At 31.4% G+C, this 15344-nt stretch overlaps 1 protein-coding gene across 1 annotated transcript; it reads left to right on the top strand.

Moving 5' to 3' along the window:
* Positions 1-5858: 5858 nt before the first annotated feature.
* Positions 5859-14328, top strand: LOC105116620 (glucan endo-1,3-beta-glucosidase 14-like). Its single transcript, XM_011014050.1, has 5 exons — positions 5859-6240; positions 6775-7811; positions 7913-7999; positions 13419-13620; positions 13773-14328. Exons 1-5 carry the CDS (start codon positions 6036-6038, stop codon positions 14228-14230), a joined length of 1989 nt encoding a protein of 662 aa, XP_011012352.1. The 5' UTR covers positions 5859-6035; the 3' UTR covers positions 14231-14328.
* The last annotated feature ends 1016 nt before the right edge of the window (positions 14329-15344 follow it).

The raw sequence follows: 15344 nt of genomic DNA, 5'->3' as shown, positions 1-15344 counted from the left end.
ATCCACAGGATAAATGAATTTATCGACTTGTACTAACACATCTTTAATTATTCCTCTAGGCACTTTTATAGATCTATCAGCAAGTAAAAGAGTTATAGAAGTTGGTTTTAACTCACCTAGATTGAGACTATGAAAAACTGAATATGGAAGTAAATTCACACTAGCACCGAGATCAAGTAAGGCTCTTTCAATTTTATGCTCTCCAATAAAGCAAGAAATTATAGGACAACCAGGGTCTTTATATTTCAAAGCATTATTGTTTTGAAGAGTAGCACTTACTTGTTCGGCTAGAAAGGCTTTCTTTTTCACATTTAGTTTCCTCTTCACAGTGCATAGATCTTTCAAAAATTTAGCATAGGAAGGAACCTGTTTAATAACATCCAACAAAGGTATATTGATCCTTACATGTTTAAAAATTTCAAAAATTTCAGAGTTGTGATTGACTTTCCTTTGTTTGGTCATGGCTTGAGGAAATAGAAGTGCTGGCAGAGAATCAATATTTTCTTTGCAATTTTCAGATTCAACCCCTTCCTTACCCTCAGAGATTGACTCATCATCTTTCTCATAAGGTTCAAGAGAGGGTTTTTCAATAACTTTACCACTGCGCAGAGTAGTGACTGATTTGACTTCATAAGGTTCAAGGTTGTACATACCTCCACTACATGTATGAGGTTGAGTTTTACTCGGTGCCTCATAAGTACCCGCGGTGTCCCAATTTTACGCATTTTCGCGGTGTCCCAATTTTGAGCATTTTCAGCTAACAAGTCTAAGTACTCCATTGCTTCATCAGGGTCTTTATCTTCAAAAGTTCCATTGCACATCAATTCAACCATTTGCCTATCTTTAGGTGTTAACCCTTCATAGAAATGTGAAATCAATCTCCATGTTTCAAAACCATGATGAGGGCAAGTATTAAGCAAGTCTCGATACCTATCCCAACATTGGTAAAATGTTTCTCCTGGTTTTTGAGTGAAAGTGGTGATTTGTCTTTTGAAAGAGTTTGTTCTGTGAGATGGGAAAAACTTCTTTAAAAACTATTGTTGCATTTCATCTCAAGCATGAATGGATCCTGGTCTTAAATTTTGTAGCCATGTTTTAGCTTTATCTTTTAATGAAAAAGGAAAAAGTTTTAATTTGATGGTGTTCATGCTACAATTTAAATTATTATATGTGTTGCAGACCTCCTCAAATTCCCTTAAATGCAAGTATGGATTTTCCAATTCTAAGCCATGAAAAGAAGGTAAAAGTTGAATAATGCCTGGTTTAAAATTAAAATGAGATGCATCGGGAAGAAAAACTATGCATGATGGTGCACCTGTTCTTGTGGGATTCATGTGGTCTCTAAGTGTTCTAGCACAGTTATTCTCATTAATCTCATTATGAAGTGATTGATTATTTTCTTCGGCCATATTTTCTGAAAATGATTAGGATACCCTACAAAGTCTACCACTTGATGTATGTGACCACACTCTTATGCGTAGTAGTAGTAGTAGTAGTAGTAGTAGTAGTAGTAGTAGTAGTAGTAGTAGTAGTACTAATAATAATAATAATAATAATAATAATAATAATAATAATAAAGAAAAAGAAGGAGAAGAAGAAGAAGAAGATGAGAACTTTGAGATGGAATATTAATGTAACGATTAAACAATGATAATAACAAATGTCAAGGTTAGAGGTTCCACTAATGGTATATCAAACAAGTATAGTATAAACTCTTATTATTGAATTGGAAACCACACACAAAGGAGGTTCCAATCAGATTATATATTGTTAACATGATTACATTAGTCATCTTATTCAATTAATGCTAATACTTGTAAATCTCGTCAAGCATTCATGATTATAACTTATGTTAACAATAAATCAAGTTCCTTTCATAGCTCAGGTGTCGGTTATACCATACATTATGGGCTATGAAAGTGCCAAGCATTTGTTGTACCAAGTGTTATACAACATAAATCAAGATTAGTCATTTAACAAGCAAAGTATTAAAGAGTGAACAAGATAACAAATATAAAACATGTTAGTATCAAACATTAAAGTCCATATTAAGTTTACATTATACTTATTCTTACACCATTAGTGTAACCTTTTCACCTTGACATAATTAACTTAGCTAGACATAATGAAAGAAAGCAAAATAGATAAACAAAATAAGAACATAAAAGTTAACTAAGTAAAGGAAAGGAAATGAAAGGCATAAACTTAATATTAATGAAAACAAAGCATAAAAAATACAAAGAGAGAAAGGAAGAGCATGATCTTGATCTGAACACCAAGATGCCTAAATGCATGGCAAATGCCTCCTTTTATAGGCCAAAAATGGGAACTATTGATTTGATGACTAATTGATAAGTGGGTGACCAACTTTTGACTTGGTGACAATCCTTATCTTCTTTTGTCTGCCCAAAACGTCATTGATAACGTCAAAATTGGAGCCAGTTGCAAACATGAAAGTTGTAGGCAATTGTCTCAGCTTTCTTGTGTAAAAACTTCAGCTCATTTGGACTTCTAGAACTCCAGATATGGCCAAAATACCGAACAGTGCTCGGGCTGGAAGACAGATTCGGGCTTCTTTGTTGTTGCTACAATTTGGACTTGATAATGGCCTTTTTAGATCTTGGGCTCCATATGAAAGTTGTAGGCCTATGTCTTACCTTTCCATCCATATAAATTGGACCTAAATCTGAGATATATAGCTCTAGATATGACCCAATTACCGAACAGTGTTTCGGTTTGGATTGCACCGACATCTCTTTTCTAAGTTTGGTCATCTCTTTGCCCTTGCAATTTAAGTTCTTAAAGTCATCAATCAATCCTTTCATTTATGTGATAGGCCTGCATTTAAAATGAACATTTATCACAAATTAAAGGTATCTTATATTATTAGATATATTATTATTATTAGATATTTAGTTAAGGAGTTATTGATACTTCAAGTGCAAAATGATGATATAAAACCATGATAAAAATGCACTTTTAAGTACTAATCAATACCATAAGATACCTTTAATTTATTATAAATGTTCATCTTAAATGCAAGTCTATTGCATAAATGAAAGGATTGATTGATAAATTTAAGTACTGAGATTGAAAGGACAAAGAGAGGGTGAAACTTAGAAAAGAGGTGTTAGGCCAAACCGAAACATTGTTCGGTAAGGGGATCATAACTGGAGCTGTAGAACTTGAATTTAAGTCTGTTTTATATGGATGGAAGCTAAGATGTAGGCCTCAAACATTTAAAGAGTTGAGTGAAGTTTGAGTGAAGTGATCTGACATGATCAAAAAGTTGATGTATTATTCCAAATATAGAAGTGTCAAAGTAATAAATAACCCGGCAAGACTGGAGTCGAACCATAGGGGGGTTAACTATATAAATAATAATAATAATAATCTAATAATAGTAATAATAATAACAATAATGATGATGATGGTGATGATGAGTTAAAGAGGACTTTGAGATGTAAGATTAACATGAAGATTATACAATGATAACAACAAATGTCAAGGTTAAAGGATCCACTAATAGTATTAGAGATAAATAAAGTATAAATTCTTTATAAATTATCAACATGATCATATTAATTATCTTATTTACATAACACCGTATTTATAAATTTTATCAGGTATTCATGATGCTAATTTATGTTGATAACAAATCCAGTTCCTCTCATAATAACGATGTCAGCCGAAGACTATAAAGGATCAAGTATTTGATGTACCAAGTATTATATAATACAAATCTATATTAACTATTAAACAAACAAGGTATTAAGAGTTAATAAGATAAAAATGATAAGGCATGTTGATAGCAAGTTGTTTAAGATATAGGCATTAAAGTTTGTATTGAGTTTATATTATACTTATCCTAACACCATTAGTGAAACCTTTTCATCTTGACATAATTAACTTAGCTAAATATTATGAAGAAGAAGAATATAAATAAACAATATAAGAACATAAGTATGATATAAGTTAACTAAGTATAGTAAAAGAAATGAAAAACATGAATAAGAGATTAATGAAAGCAAAACTTAAGTATTACAAGAATATAAAGAGAGAGAGAGCAAGAACATGATCTTAATATAAAAACCAAGATGCCTAAATGAATGACAACTACCTCCTGTTATGGCCTAAAATTTGAAACTATTCATTTGGTAATTAATTATTGATGTAGTGGCCAACTATTGATTTAGTGGACTTGATGGACAGCAATACTCAAGTCTTTTGGCTTAATGAAATGACATTGATGCAATCTTGGCTGAATGAAATGACATTGATGCAATCAGAAGTTGTTAGAAATTGTCTTTTCCTTCCACCCATCAAATTTCATGTCATTTGGCCTTCTAGAACTCTAGCTATAGGTAAAATTCAGAGTAATGTTTGAGCTGGATTGCAGGACAAATTCTGACTTTTTTTTTTATGGCCAAACTTTGAATTTGAAAACAACATATTTGGATCTTTTTCTATCCATGAGTAGTCCTATTTCTTATTTTTTCATTTATATAAATCAAACTGAAATCCAAGATCTATAGCTCCATATATGACCCAATGACTAAATAGTGTTTGAATTTGAATTGAATTGGCATCTCCTTTCTAAGCTTAGCTTTTTCTTTGTCCTTTCACTTTCAATAGTTAATCACAATAATCAATCCTTTGAATTGTGAGATATACTTGCATTTAAAATGAGCATTTATCATAAATTAAAGGTATTTTATATTATCATACTTGTTATTATAATATATGTTCTAGTTAAAGAGTTAATGATACTTCAAGTGCAAAATAATGATATAAAACCTTAATAAAACTATACTTTTAAGTACTAATCATGATCTTTCTTCTTTATTTGTATTGTAACTTTTTCTATATCTATTTCAAATAATATTGACTTTTCTCATGGATGTAAGTTGTTTACTAAATCACATTAAATATTATATTAATATGTTTGGCCTTCAATTAATAACTATCAGAATATTACCGGTGAAATCCCCCAACAAATGGATGGGAAGATCATGGAAAATGGAAAGGTAAACCAAATGGTGCCGGCTGATGCCCCTCAGCCGTAGCTCTAATGTAACATCTGCTTCTCTTCTAATTCGGGCGACTCGGATGTTTTGGGTGACTGTAGCTTTAATGTCATTGCTAGATTTGATAATATGTTGATGTCAGATTTAAATGGATGGGATATCGCCCTACCTGTAGTCTTGACCTCACTAGAGCAGGCTGTAATTGATGCAGCTTTTGTTCGTTGCATAGATTGTGCAGACTCGAGATTGCAAGGCTTTAATTAAATTTTATGTTTAGTGACTATACTAAAATATTGTATATGTTTGCACTGTAGTTTATTTTGTTGTCTGGCATGGTTTCAGATCCGCCTTGTTTAGAGCAGTGCCTGGAGAGACTAGTTCTACTATGCAAGTGCTCAATGACAGACTACAATGTCTGCATATTGCTTAACCTTTCTCTCATTTCCTCTTTAGAAGAGTGGCGACTGGTCAGTACCATGGCTGTGCTTGTTGCGAGTATGTGTTACTTTTAGATTTACGGTTACCCTTGTTGAAATTATTCTCCCAACGTTTCCACAAAAGTTTGATCCTAGACACCTCAAAGGAATAGCTGAAAGATCCCTCAAAAGATCTGTCAATGGATCCCCGAAGGGGACCAGTCACCGACCCAAAACATTCCACACCAGTCTCAAGCTTCCAAGTTGTGACCATCTGTGAGCAATGATTTCCATCAAAACAAAAAGTTTACCTGCCTTCTCTTCCACCTTCCCTCTCAAAAATAACCCGAAAAAAAATCGGACTCAAGAAAAGTATATATAGAAAGGGGGTTTATGTTTTGTTCTTTCTTGAGAAAGAGAGTAATAGTTCTGAAACTTCATCCATACAACCCAATAAAAGGTATTCTTTGAAGAGTAAGGCTAAGAATAAATACCAATCCTCTCAGAATTCTCTTTCATCTTTGGACTAAGGTTAAGAATCTTCTTTCCAAATTCTTTAATCTCAAGGTTAAGAATCTTTTTATAGGGTCTTATGGCATGCCTCAAGAACAAGAATTGCATTGTCATCCAAAGGGTTTATCTTTTTGACACTTTTGAGCTACAAAAAGGTTGGGCCATACCCCATTCTTTTCTACAAATGGAGTGCACTTTCCTTGATCATCTTTCCACCAGAATTATGGGTTTCTGTTATTTCTTTCTATGGCTCCTCCTCCTCTTCTCCGTCATTTCTTCCAATGGTACGTAGTACTCTTTACCTTTCCTCCTTGAGTTTGAGTTTGTTAGTGAATGATATAAATTATTATATTATTCTCTAACAGAGATAAGTTGATTTCATGATATTTAGATTTCAGAATCTGTATCCTTACACAATAAACAACATTAAGGTTTTTTTATATGTTTTTTTATTCTGAAAAAACAAGATTACACTTATGGGATGTACTTGAAAAAACTTTCTAACTGTTTGGAATGCTGCTCTCTTCTCTTCGGAATGTGAGTGGGATTTGTAGAATAATGGAAAAACAACCAATGATTTTGCCCCAGTTTTGAATGGCACTAGTCGAACCCCTGCCTTGTATAGGGTAATCCAATTTTAATTTTCCAATCATTTATAAATAAAAAAATTTCTTAATTTTTTATATTAATATTTTTGTAAAATGTTTTGTTCTAGTTACTATAAAAAAAATAAAGCACGAATTATAATGATATTTTAGCTGCTTATAATGGTTGAGCTGTGTAATGCATGGTGATTTTTTATTTGCTGTGTTCTGCAGTTTTCACAGTGTACGCATTCAAGGGAACATACGGAGTAAACTACGGTAGGATAGCAGATAATTTACCTTCACCACGCAGCGTGGTGACGCTTCTGAAGGCAGCCAAGATTAAAAATACCAGAATCTACGACGCTGACCATGAAGTCCTCAAGGCCTTCAAGGGCTCTGGCATTGGAATAATTGTTGGACTTGGCAATGAGTATTTGAAAGAAATAGCTGTAGGAGAGGATCGCGCCATGAATTGGATAAAGGAAAATGTGCAGCCATTCCTTCCTGGAACAAATATTGCCGGAATAGCAGTGGGAAACGAGATCTTGGGGGGCGATGACCATGAATTATGGGAGGTTTTACTGCCTGCGGTTAAAAATGTTTATGATGCGCTTCGAAGGCTGGGTTTGACGAAGGTTGTCGAGGTTTCAAGCCCACATTCAGAGGCCGTCTTCACCAATTCCTTTCCACCATCGGCGTGCGTTTTCAGGGAAGATGTTTCTATATACATGAAACCACTGTTGCAGTTCTTCTCAAAGATTGGTTCTCCTTTTTACATAAATGCCTACCCTTTTCTAGCCTACAAGAGTGATCCTGAGCATATTGACATAAACTATGCTCTTTTCAAATCAAATCAGGGAATTCTTGATTCAAAGACTAATCTGCATTATGATAACATGTTTGAGGCTCAGGTTGATGCAGCTTACGCTGCATTAGAAAAGGCTGGGTTTCCCAAGATGGAAGTCATCGTTTCTGAAACAGGCTGGGCTTCTCGCGGGGATGACAATGAAGCAGGTGCCAGTTTAGAAAATGCCAGGACTTACAATCGTAACCTGCGTAAACGGCTAGCTAAAAAGAAGGGAACACCATACAGACCAAAGTTTGTGGCAAAAGCGTATATTTTTGCACTGTTCAACGAAAATTTGAAGCCCGGGCCAACTTCTGAGAGGAACTTTGGATTGTTTAAACCTGATGGAAGCATTTCTTATGATATCGGATTCACCGGGCTTAAGGAATCCTCTGGAGTTTCATCTTTCATTCATTTCAAGGTATGAGATACCCCGTCTCCTTTTGCATTTTAGTTTCTTGATTTGCTGCATAAGTTGCCGTTTTAGACACTTATGATGAAGAATTTCTTTTCATCTGACAGGTTATTGGAGCATATGGTTGGTTGGGGTCATCCTGTGCATTGCTTCTTACAACTTGTATCACACTAGTGCTCCTAATCTCAGCTTCTTGAAAAGGCCAACAGTCTAGAATTTGCTGATGCACGTAGTTGTAACGTTCTCGATTCATTTTCTATTGTTCTGACAGTAATTCTTGAGTCAATTGAAAAGGGATAATCTCATGATACATGTGTATATATCTTCAGAAATGTATCATAAATGAATGAATTCAAGAAAAAAGGGGAAAAGGGCTCTGATGTCGTTTCACCATGTATTATTTATTTGTTATGTACATCATAATTTAGTCCTTCTGGTTTCAAAACCCTAGGTTTCTTACAATTGATACGTACGTGGTTAATCCCTTAGCTACATATCCAAGCTGCCCTGAGGTATCTTTCAACAGCCATAATAGATAAGAAGAAAAACAACTCAACTGGCTGACATGAATGAAGTTATAGAAGGAACTAAAAACAGAGGGATTTGCTCTGTTTTTATCTTGTTAAGAACACGGGGACTAAATTAAACAATTTACTCTCTATTCCCTGTTTAGATGATCAAATCTGGTAGATATCCATCTTAACTTACTAATATGACATTGAAGATCAAATTCTCAGGAGAAAATCATTTACAAAGCCATCCCTTTGAATGTACGGTTCAATTACCTCTGCCAGCTTTTAGGGTCAAATATCCCACCAGCTGGTAACAGATTTATTCTTTGATTCTTTATCAGCGGAGTTTTACTTTGGACACTCAACTATTGCTCTTAAATCATCCATAAGTCAAAACCCATGGAGGGGAGGGGTTTGTTTGCCATTAAAATGAGCATGGCAAGAAAATGAGGAAAACGAAAAATCCCTCTTCGTTTCCTTGGACGGAGTGGAAATGACAGTAAGGAAAGTGGACTGAAATTCCCATTTTCTTTAATCTTGATTTCCATATGTAGACACCCAAGGTTTTATCCTTGAAGCTATGATATTATTCTGCTCAAAACATAAAATGGAGTTGTTTCTATTGAAAAATTCGTCAAAAAAGAATTTTGAATGTTTTTGTAAGTGAGCTTGAAATGAGAATCCAAATAATTATGAGAAAAAACCCACAACTCTTAGAAGTCTTAAATCCCAGTATAAACCAAAGAATCCAAACCTAAAACTCAAACCATTGGAGCCCAAGAGCTTTCGAGTCAATTACTCCAGTCAGGGATTCGCTCTCTCGCATGCTCCTCCGCTGAATGACTAAGATGCCTATCAACTAATATTCAGTATCATTTGAAGCTTTATTTCGACACCACTCCATCCAATAACTGCCTTAAGATTATCCTCGCAACCTCCACGAGTCAGATTTTAGAAAATGGTAAAAATTAGTAAAATAATTGCCTCTTATGTTCGTAATTTGGTGCATTAGTATTAGAGGCCACTAGCAAGGAGTACATGCACTTGTTATTTCGTGGATAGAATTCCAAATTAATTTACAATACAAGAGAAGAAGGCTCTGGTGTTGTGAATTTTTTTTTTTTAATATGATAAAAGTTTCTAATTAAAATTTGGAAAGATGATGTTTGTGTTTTATAAAAATATATGAACTCATGAATCATAGAAAAAGTTGCTAACGCTAATATAAGATTAAAATAAAAAATTGATCTTTATTATAAGAAACAAAAAAATAAATTCACAAATAAGTATATCTGACCTAGTAATATGGATAATTCCTTAATTTTTTAATTTAATCATGCGGTAATAAAAATAAATATTTGTGAAAAATATAATTATTTAAATTTTGGAGAGAAAAAAGTTTTTTAGTTGAAATTCTATTTTCTTATAAATGTAATTTTTGTTTTAAAAAATAACTTCTTTATTAGAAATATGGTTTATTGAATAAAAAATAAAGGCAATTAAAAAAAAATCTATTAGTTTGAAATGAGTAGTAAAAAATATATCTCTCTAATCAAAATTTCCCTTTCTTATTCATGTGTTTTCTTTTTTACAAAAACATTTTTATTCTTAAGGACCATTTTTTAATTAAAAATTATTATAATATTCAAATAAATTTTGGATAAAATAAAGGTAAATTGATAATTTATATGTGAAATATCAAAAAATATAAAATATGAAAAAAAACATATAAAGTATAGACAAAAAGCAATAATTAAATATATATTTAAATGCTCATGAGGTAATTTGTTTTTAAAAAATAAGTATTATATGTTCATATATAATTATTAAAAACATAAATGTTAATACTATCATAAAAAAGTTATAATATTATTTGAAAACTATGCCATAATTGAATAACTATTTAAAATCAATCCTATTAAAAAATATTAAAGAAAAGAGTTAATTAATCTCTTATTTTTTTAAAAAAAAAATATTATGGATGACACTTTGGACTTTGTCCATCTGCAATGCTTCCCAACCATCAAAGCTAGCTCTTTGATTGAAAAATTAGGATATAAATTTTTAGAACATTTAAAAAATCAAATCTCAATCAAAAGTCAAAATCAAACCAAACATTAAAAAAAAATAATTAGAATCTCAATTTACCATGTCAAGCATTATTGAAGGCATAAATTACTTCTATTAAGTTACTCTTTTAATAACAAATCTAAAAACACCAAAATCGTAGTTATTAATGCCAAAATTTAGTCATCCGAGATTATTTTTTTCTAGCAGCTTTCTCTTTCTTCTTTAGACATTCAAGGACTAAAATGTAAAAAAAAAAAATACAAATTGAAACATAAAACATTGAAAGAATGGGATGACATATGAAAAAAAGTGAAATTTAAGGATTTCAAATTGAATATTTATGTGCCATTTGAGTAGGAAAAGCATAATTTTTTTTATTTTTTTTAATATCAATTTTAACCCTTAATCTTTCAATTTTAGATTTAAGAATAACATAAAATTATTTTTTGTAAGATTGGTCTCTTATTCAAAGTTGTAATATTTAACAATAAATCCGGCATACGAGAATATGAAAATTGAATTAAAAAACAACAAGTAAAACCATGTTTTTCTTGTGATGATGTATTTAAAAATAAATAAAATTTAATAATCAAAATATAAAAAAAAATTAGAGAAATTCCAAAGACCTAAAGGGGAAAACATAATAGTAAATCAACACTATTTTTTCCAAATCATTATTTTATGCTAATGTTAGAATTTTAGATCTAGAGATAACTTTGATAGGTGTGAATTTCTGTAATTAGAATTCCTTTTCTTTTTTACTTTCAATTTGAGTTGAATTTTCTAAAAAAATCTTATATTACATTTAATTGATAATTTTTTTATAAAAAAATCTGGGTTTAGTTTAGAATTCTTTCCCTCTATAATATTGAGAGGGAGAATGATGTGAACTTCGTAATCATATGAACACGCAATCTACAATAAGATTGTGAATAAATCTCAAAAAACCAAAACATGTCTGATATAAATATGACACAATGAAAACCTGTCTCAAGACATCAACATAATCAGAATAAAAACCTTCATCCTACAAATATTAATTCGTGAATGAAAAGTATATGGAAAATACCATGAAATCAGTTAATTTTTGATAAGTCAATTTAGTTTATTAGAGAATCAAATAATGAGAGAATATCTCTCACTCAAGCTAAATAAATTCAACAATAATAATATTATCAAATCTGAATATTTTGTCACTACAAAGAGGATTTATAATCTTGAAAAATAAAAGCTCTAATGGATCTATCATTGTGGTCTACATTCATCTACTTACAAAACTGACCCAAAACCTATACTAATAAACTCAAAATTATGAACCTAAACAAGTCACGAACCTTATCTAATTAATCAAACCAAAAGGCATAATTTAAGAATGAAAAAATTGGTGTTAAAATTTTTATCTAAGCTGCTAAAAATAAAAAAGAGCCTAAAAAAATATAAAAAAATAAAACTAAAGTATTTATAAAGCCTCTAGCCACCACACATATCTTAGGAAAAAAAGACTAATTCTTTAATGAATTTAAGCCACATTATAAAATATTGTTATTTATAAGTTTAGAGCTTAAATAACCTTCATTTAATTTTTTTATGTTGTTAAAAATTAACCCATTACATGTATGGATTGATTAAAAATAACTAAGAAAAAACATTTTGTTGATGAATCTGTTAAAATAGTAACAACAACTTCAATCAATTTAAATAATATGTTATTAAAATCAAATTGATCTAAAATTTTATAAAATATAATTATATGTGTCAAGTATCTTCTTATAAAATTTTAGTTCAATCTAATATACAGTTTAAGAGATATTCTAATCTTGCAAAACTAATGTAACTTATTGATATATTTTAAAAAAAAACAAAACTAATGTAACTTATTGATATATTTTTTTTAAAAAAAATAATTCTCATTTCTTATTTTTTTTACTAACCTCTTTCATGAAAATGAATTTATGTTTAATTTATATTTATTTTCCCATTCAGCATTCTTATTCCTATTTCATTCGAATGAGATTAGAATAGAAATGTTATTTTCATTTTTGTAGTACTCTTATCAAATATAAATATCTTATTAGAGAGGCCATATTTTTATGAATTGCCCTCGTATCTCCATCAAGAAAGGGTCAAAGAGCACAAAAAGAGTAATTTCAAAGCAGCACTACGAAGGAACAAGTTGTGAAGGCTCGCGACCACCGAACATAGGAGGAACAAGACTTGGTTGCCAGCGTCTCAAGGTCTCCCTTGTTATATGTGAACAAGAATATTTATTTTGACTTTGGAATGAGCTACGGAATATTCAGCCTCTAAGCATTCTGGATCTTCTTACTTGGAACATTCAATAGCCTAATTTATTGACTTTAAAACAATTGAACAATATTTTCCGCCAAGAACTTAAATGCTGTGATGTAGGTTTCTTTGAGAACGTAAATGCGGGGCGCGGGTCAAGAAAATAAAATAAAATCATATAATCAAAGTTGTATAGTAATATTGTATGGAGATGTATTTTTGAAATTGTGATTAAAAGATGTCATAGCATGCCGTCTCAAAGATAATAAAAATACCAAAATTTGATATATGTCCAGTAAATTATGAATAAATTTATAGGAAAAACTATAATAAGAATATAATTAAAAGAATGATTTGTACGGTGGCTTAGTACAAAAGAATGATGAGAAAGTAAATTAAATACCCTTTTGTTAGAGAGTGTGTGTGTGTATTCAGCTTGATGTTTTGTCCTCATTAAAATTTGTCTCGAGAAATAAAAAAAAAAAATTCAAAATTCCCACCTAACTGGTATCAACTGTGAAGTGTGAACCCTTTTTCTCAATCAAAGTGGACCCTGCGTGCAAATATTCAAGGAGGACCGGCTACTTTGCTTGCCATCTCGCAACCCGCGTTTTGTTGGGCCGGGGCAGCAGCGTATATATGCTTCACACTAGATCTTCTGTGACCATAACATTTGAATATTGCAAGCACAATAGCCAACACACTTGCTGAAATATATATAGTGAGGAATTGAACATCATATTATATTGGGCTTCAGAGAGTAATGGCAATGTTTAATATTGGTGTAACATTTGGTTTTGCCATGATGGTTCTGTTTCAACGCTCTGTGGCACAAACAGTGCATGTGGTCGGAGACAACATGGGTTGGACTGTTCCACAGGCCGGTGGTGCTCAGGCATACATTACCTGGGCTACTGGCAAGAACTTCATGGTTGGTGATACCCTAAGTAAGTGCATGTCCTCTTCTCTCGTCTCGGAATCTATCATGATGATTTAAATATTCCGAGACCTGATGTGTTGTTTTTTTCTTAGTACGATCAAATTATATAGGTATAAATTATCATCATCTTAATTTGTTTCTTTTTCTTCTTCCTTTCAGCTTTTGATTTCACCACCAACAATCACGATGTTCTCCGAGTTCAAAAAGAATCCTTTGATGCATGCACATCTTCAAACTCTATTGGAGACGTAATTTCTACTGGTCCTGTTAACGTTACCCTTGATTCTACTGGAGATCACTACTATATCTGTACTATTGGCAGGCATTGTCAATCTGGACAGAAGTTAGCTATCACAGTCTCATCACGCACAACAAGCGCATCACCACCCTCCACCACCCCTAGACCACCTCCACCACCAAGTCCTACAGCTACTCCTTCACCGTCTTCCAATAATACCTCGGATGGTTGTGCTCCAACACCAACACCAAGCCCCACAAGCTCAATGACTCCAGAGTCACTTCCAACTATCCCTTCTCCACCTGGTTCATCGTCTTCTATTGTTTTGGCAAGTTTCTTGATGACCATGCTAGCTGTTGTCGTTGGTTTGGTATTTTAAGATTATGGAGAGGCTTATATATAGTTAATGCTTTTAATTAATTAATTTTTATATTTATTTTGGCATTATTATCTACATTACCCACTTCCATTATTAATTAATAAAAGTGGTGATTTATTTATAGTGTATGTATCTTGTCCTTTATTTAGTATTAAAATAAAATTATTCCTTTTTTTAGATATTTATATATGTTGTCAATGACTTTGTGATAGTTGTTTTTAATGAGGTAATTTTAATTTCATGACCTGGATTATAGATATAAAAGATTAGTTTGGATTGATTTTTTTATTTTTTTAAAACATTTTATCATATATTTTTACGGTATTTTTTTTTCATTTTACTATTTATTGTATCATCTTAATTTTATGTTCTACATCATACTTATGATTTGTTCACCAGAATTGGTTGTTAAGTTAGCCCGAATCTTTTTTATATATGTTTCCATCATATCAACAGGGGCACTCTTTATATTTTTCTGATGTATTCAGTTTTTGTAATATTTTTTATGGTGCATGTTTATTTGGTTATTTTTATTTGCATTTATTATTTAAGCAATTGGTTTTTTATTTTGAATTTATCTTTTATTTATTAAAAAAATTAATGAACATGATTAGGTAAATAAATGGATATCGATTAATTTAAATGAATGATTGCATGGTGACACGACCAAAAGATTGATGTTTTCTCTCAAGTGCAGGAATGTCGAAATAATACATAACCCGACAATACTGGGGTCGAACCATAGAGAGGTTAATTGTATAAATTATAAACAACAATAATATAATAACAACAACAATAATAAGACTAATACTAATACTAGTAGTAGTAGTAGTAGTAGTAGTAGTAGTAGTAAAGAAGAAGAAGAAGAAGTTGATAACAACTTTGAGATGAAAGTTTAATGTGAGAATCAAATAATGAAAACAACAAATGTCAAGGTTAGAGGATCCACTAATGGTATTTCAAACAAGTATAGTATAAACTCTTATTACTCAAATATAAACTACACACAAAGGAGGTTCTAATGAGATTATAAATTGTTAACATGATTACATTAGTTATCTTATTTGAATAATGTTACTACTTATAAATATTGTCAGGTATTCATAATTATAAC

Source organism: Populus euphratica, unplaced genomic scaffold (assembly GCF_000495115.2).
Source record: "Populus euphratica unplaced genomic scaffold, PopEup_1.0 scaffold997.1, whole genome shotgun sequence".
Classification (NCBI taxonomy): domain Eukaryota; kingdom Viridiplantae; phylum Streptophyta; class Magnoliopsida; order Malpighiales; family Salicaceae; genus Populus; species Populus euphratica.
Note: the sequence above shows the minus strand (reverse complement) of the source record. Positions and strands in the feature narration are given on the sequence as shown.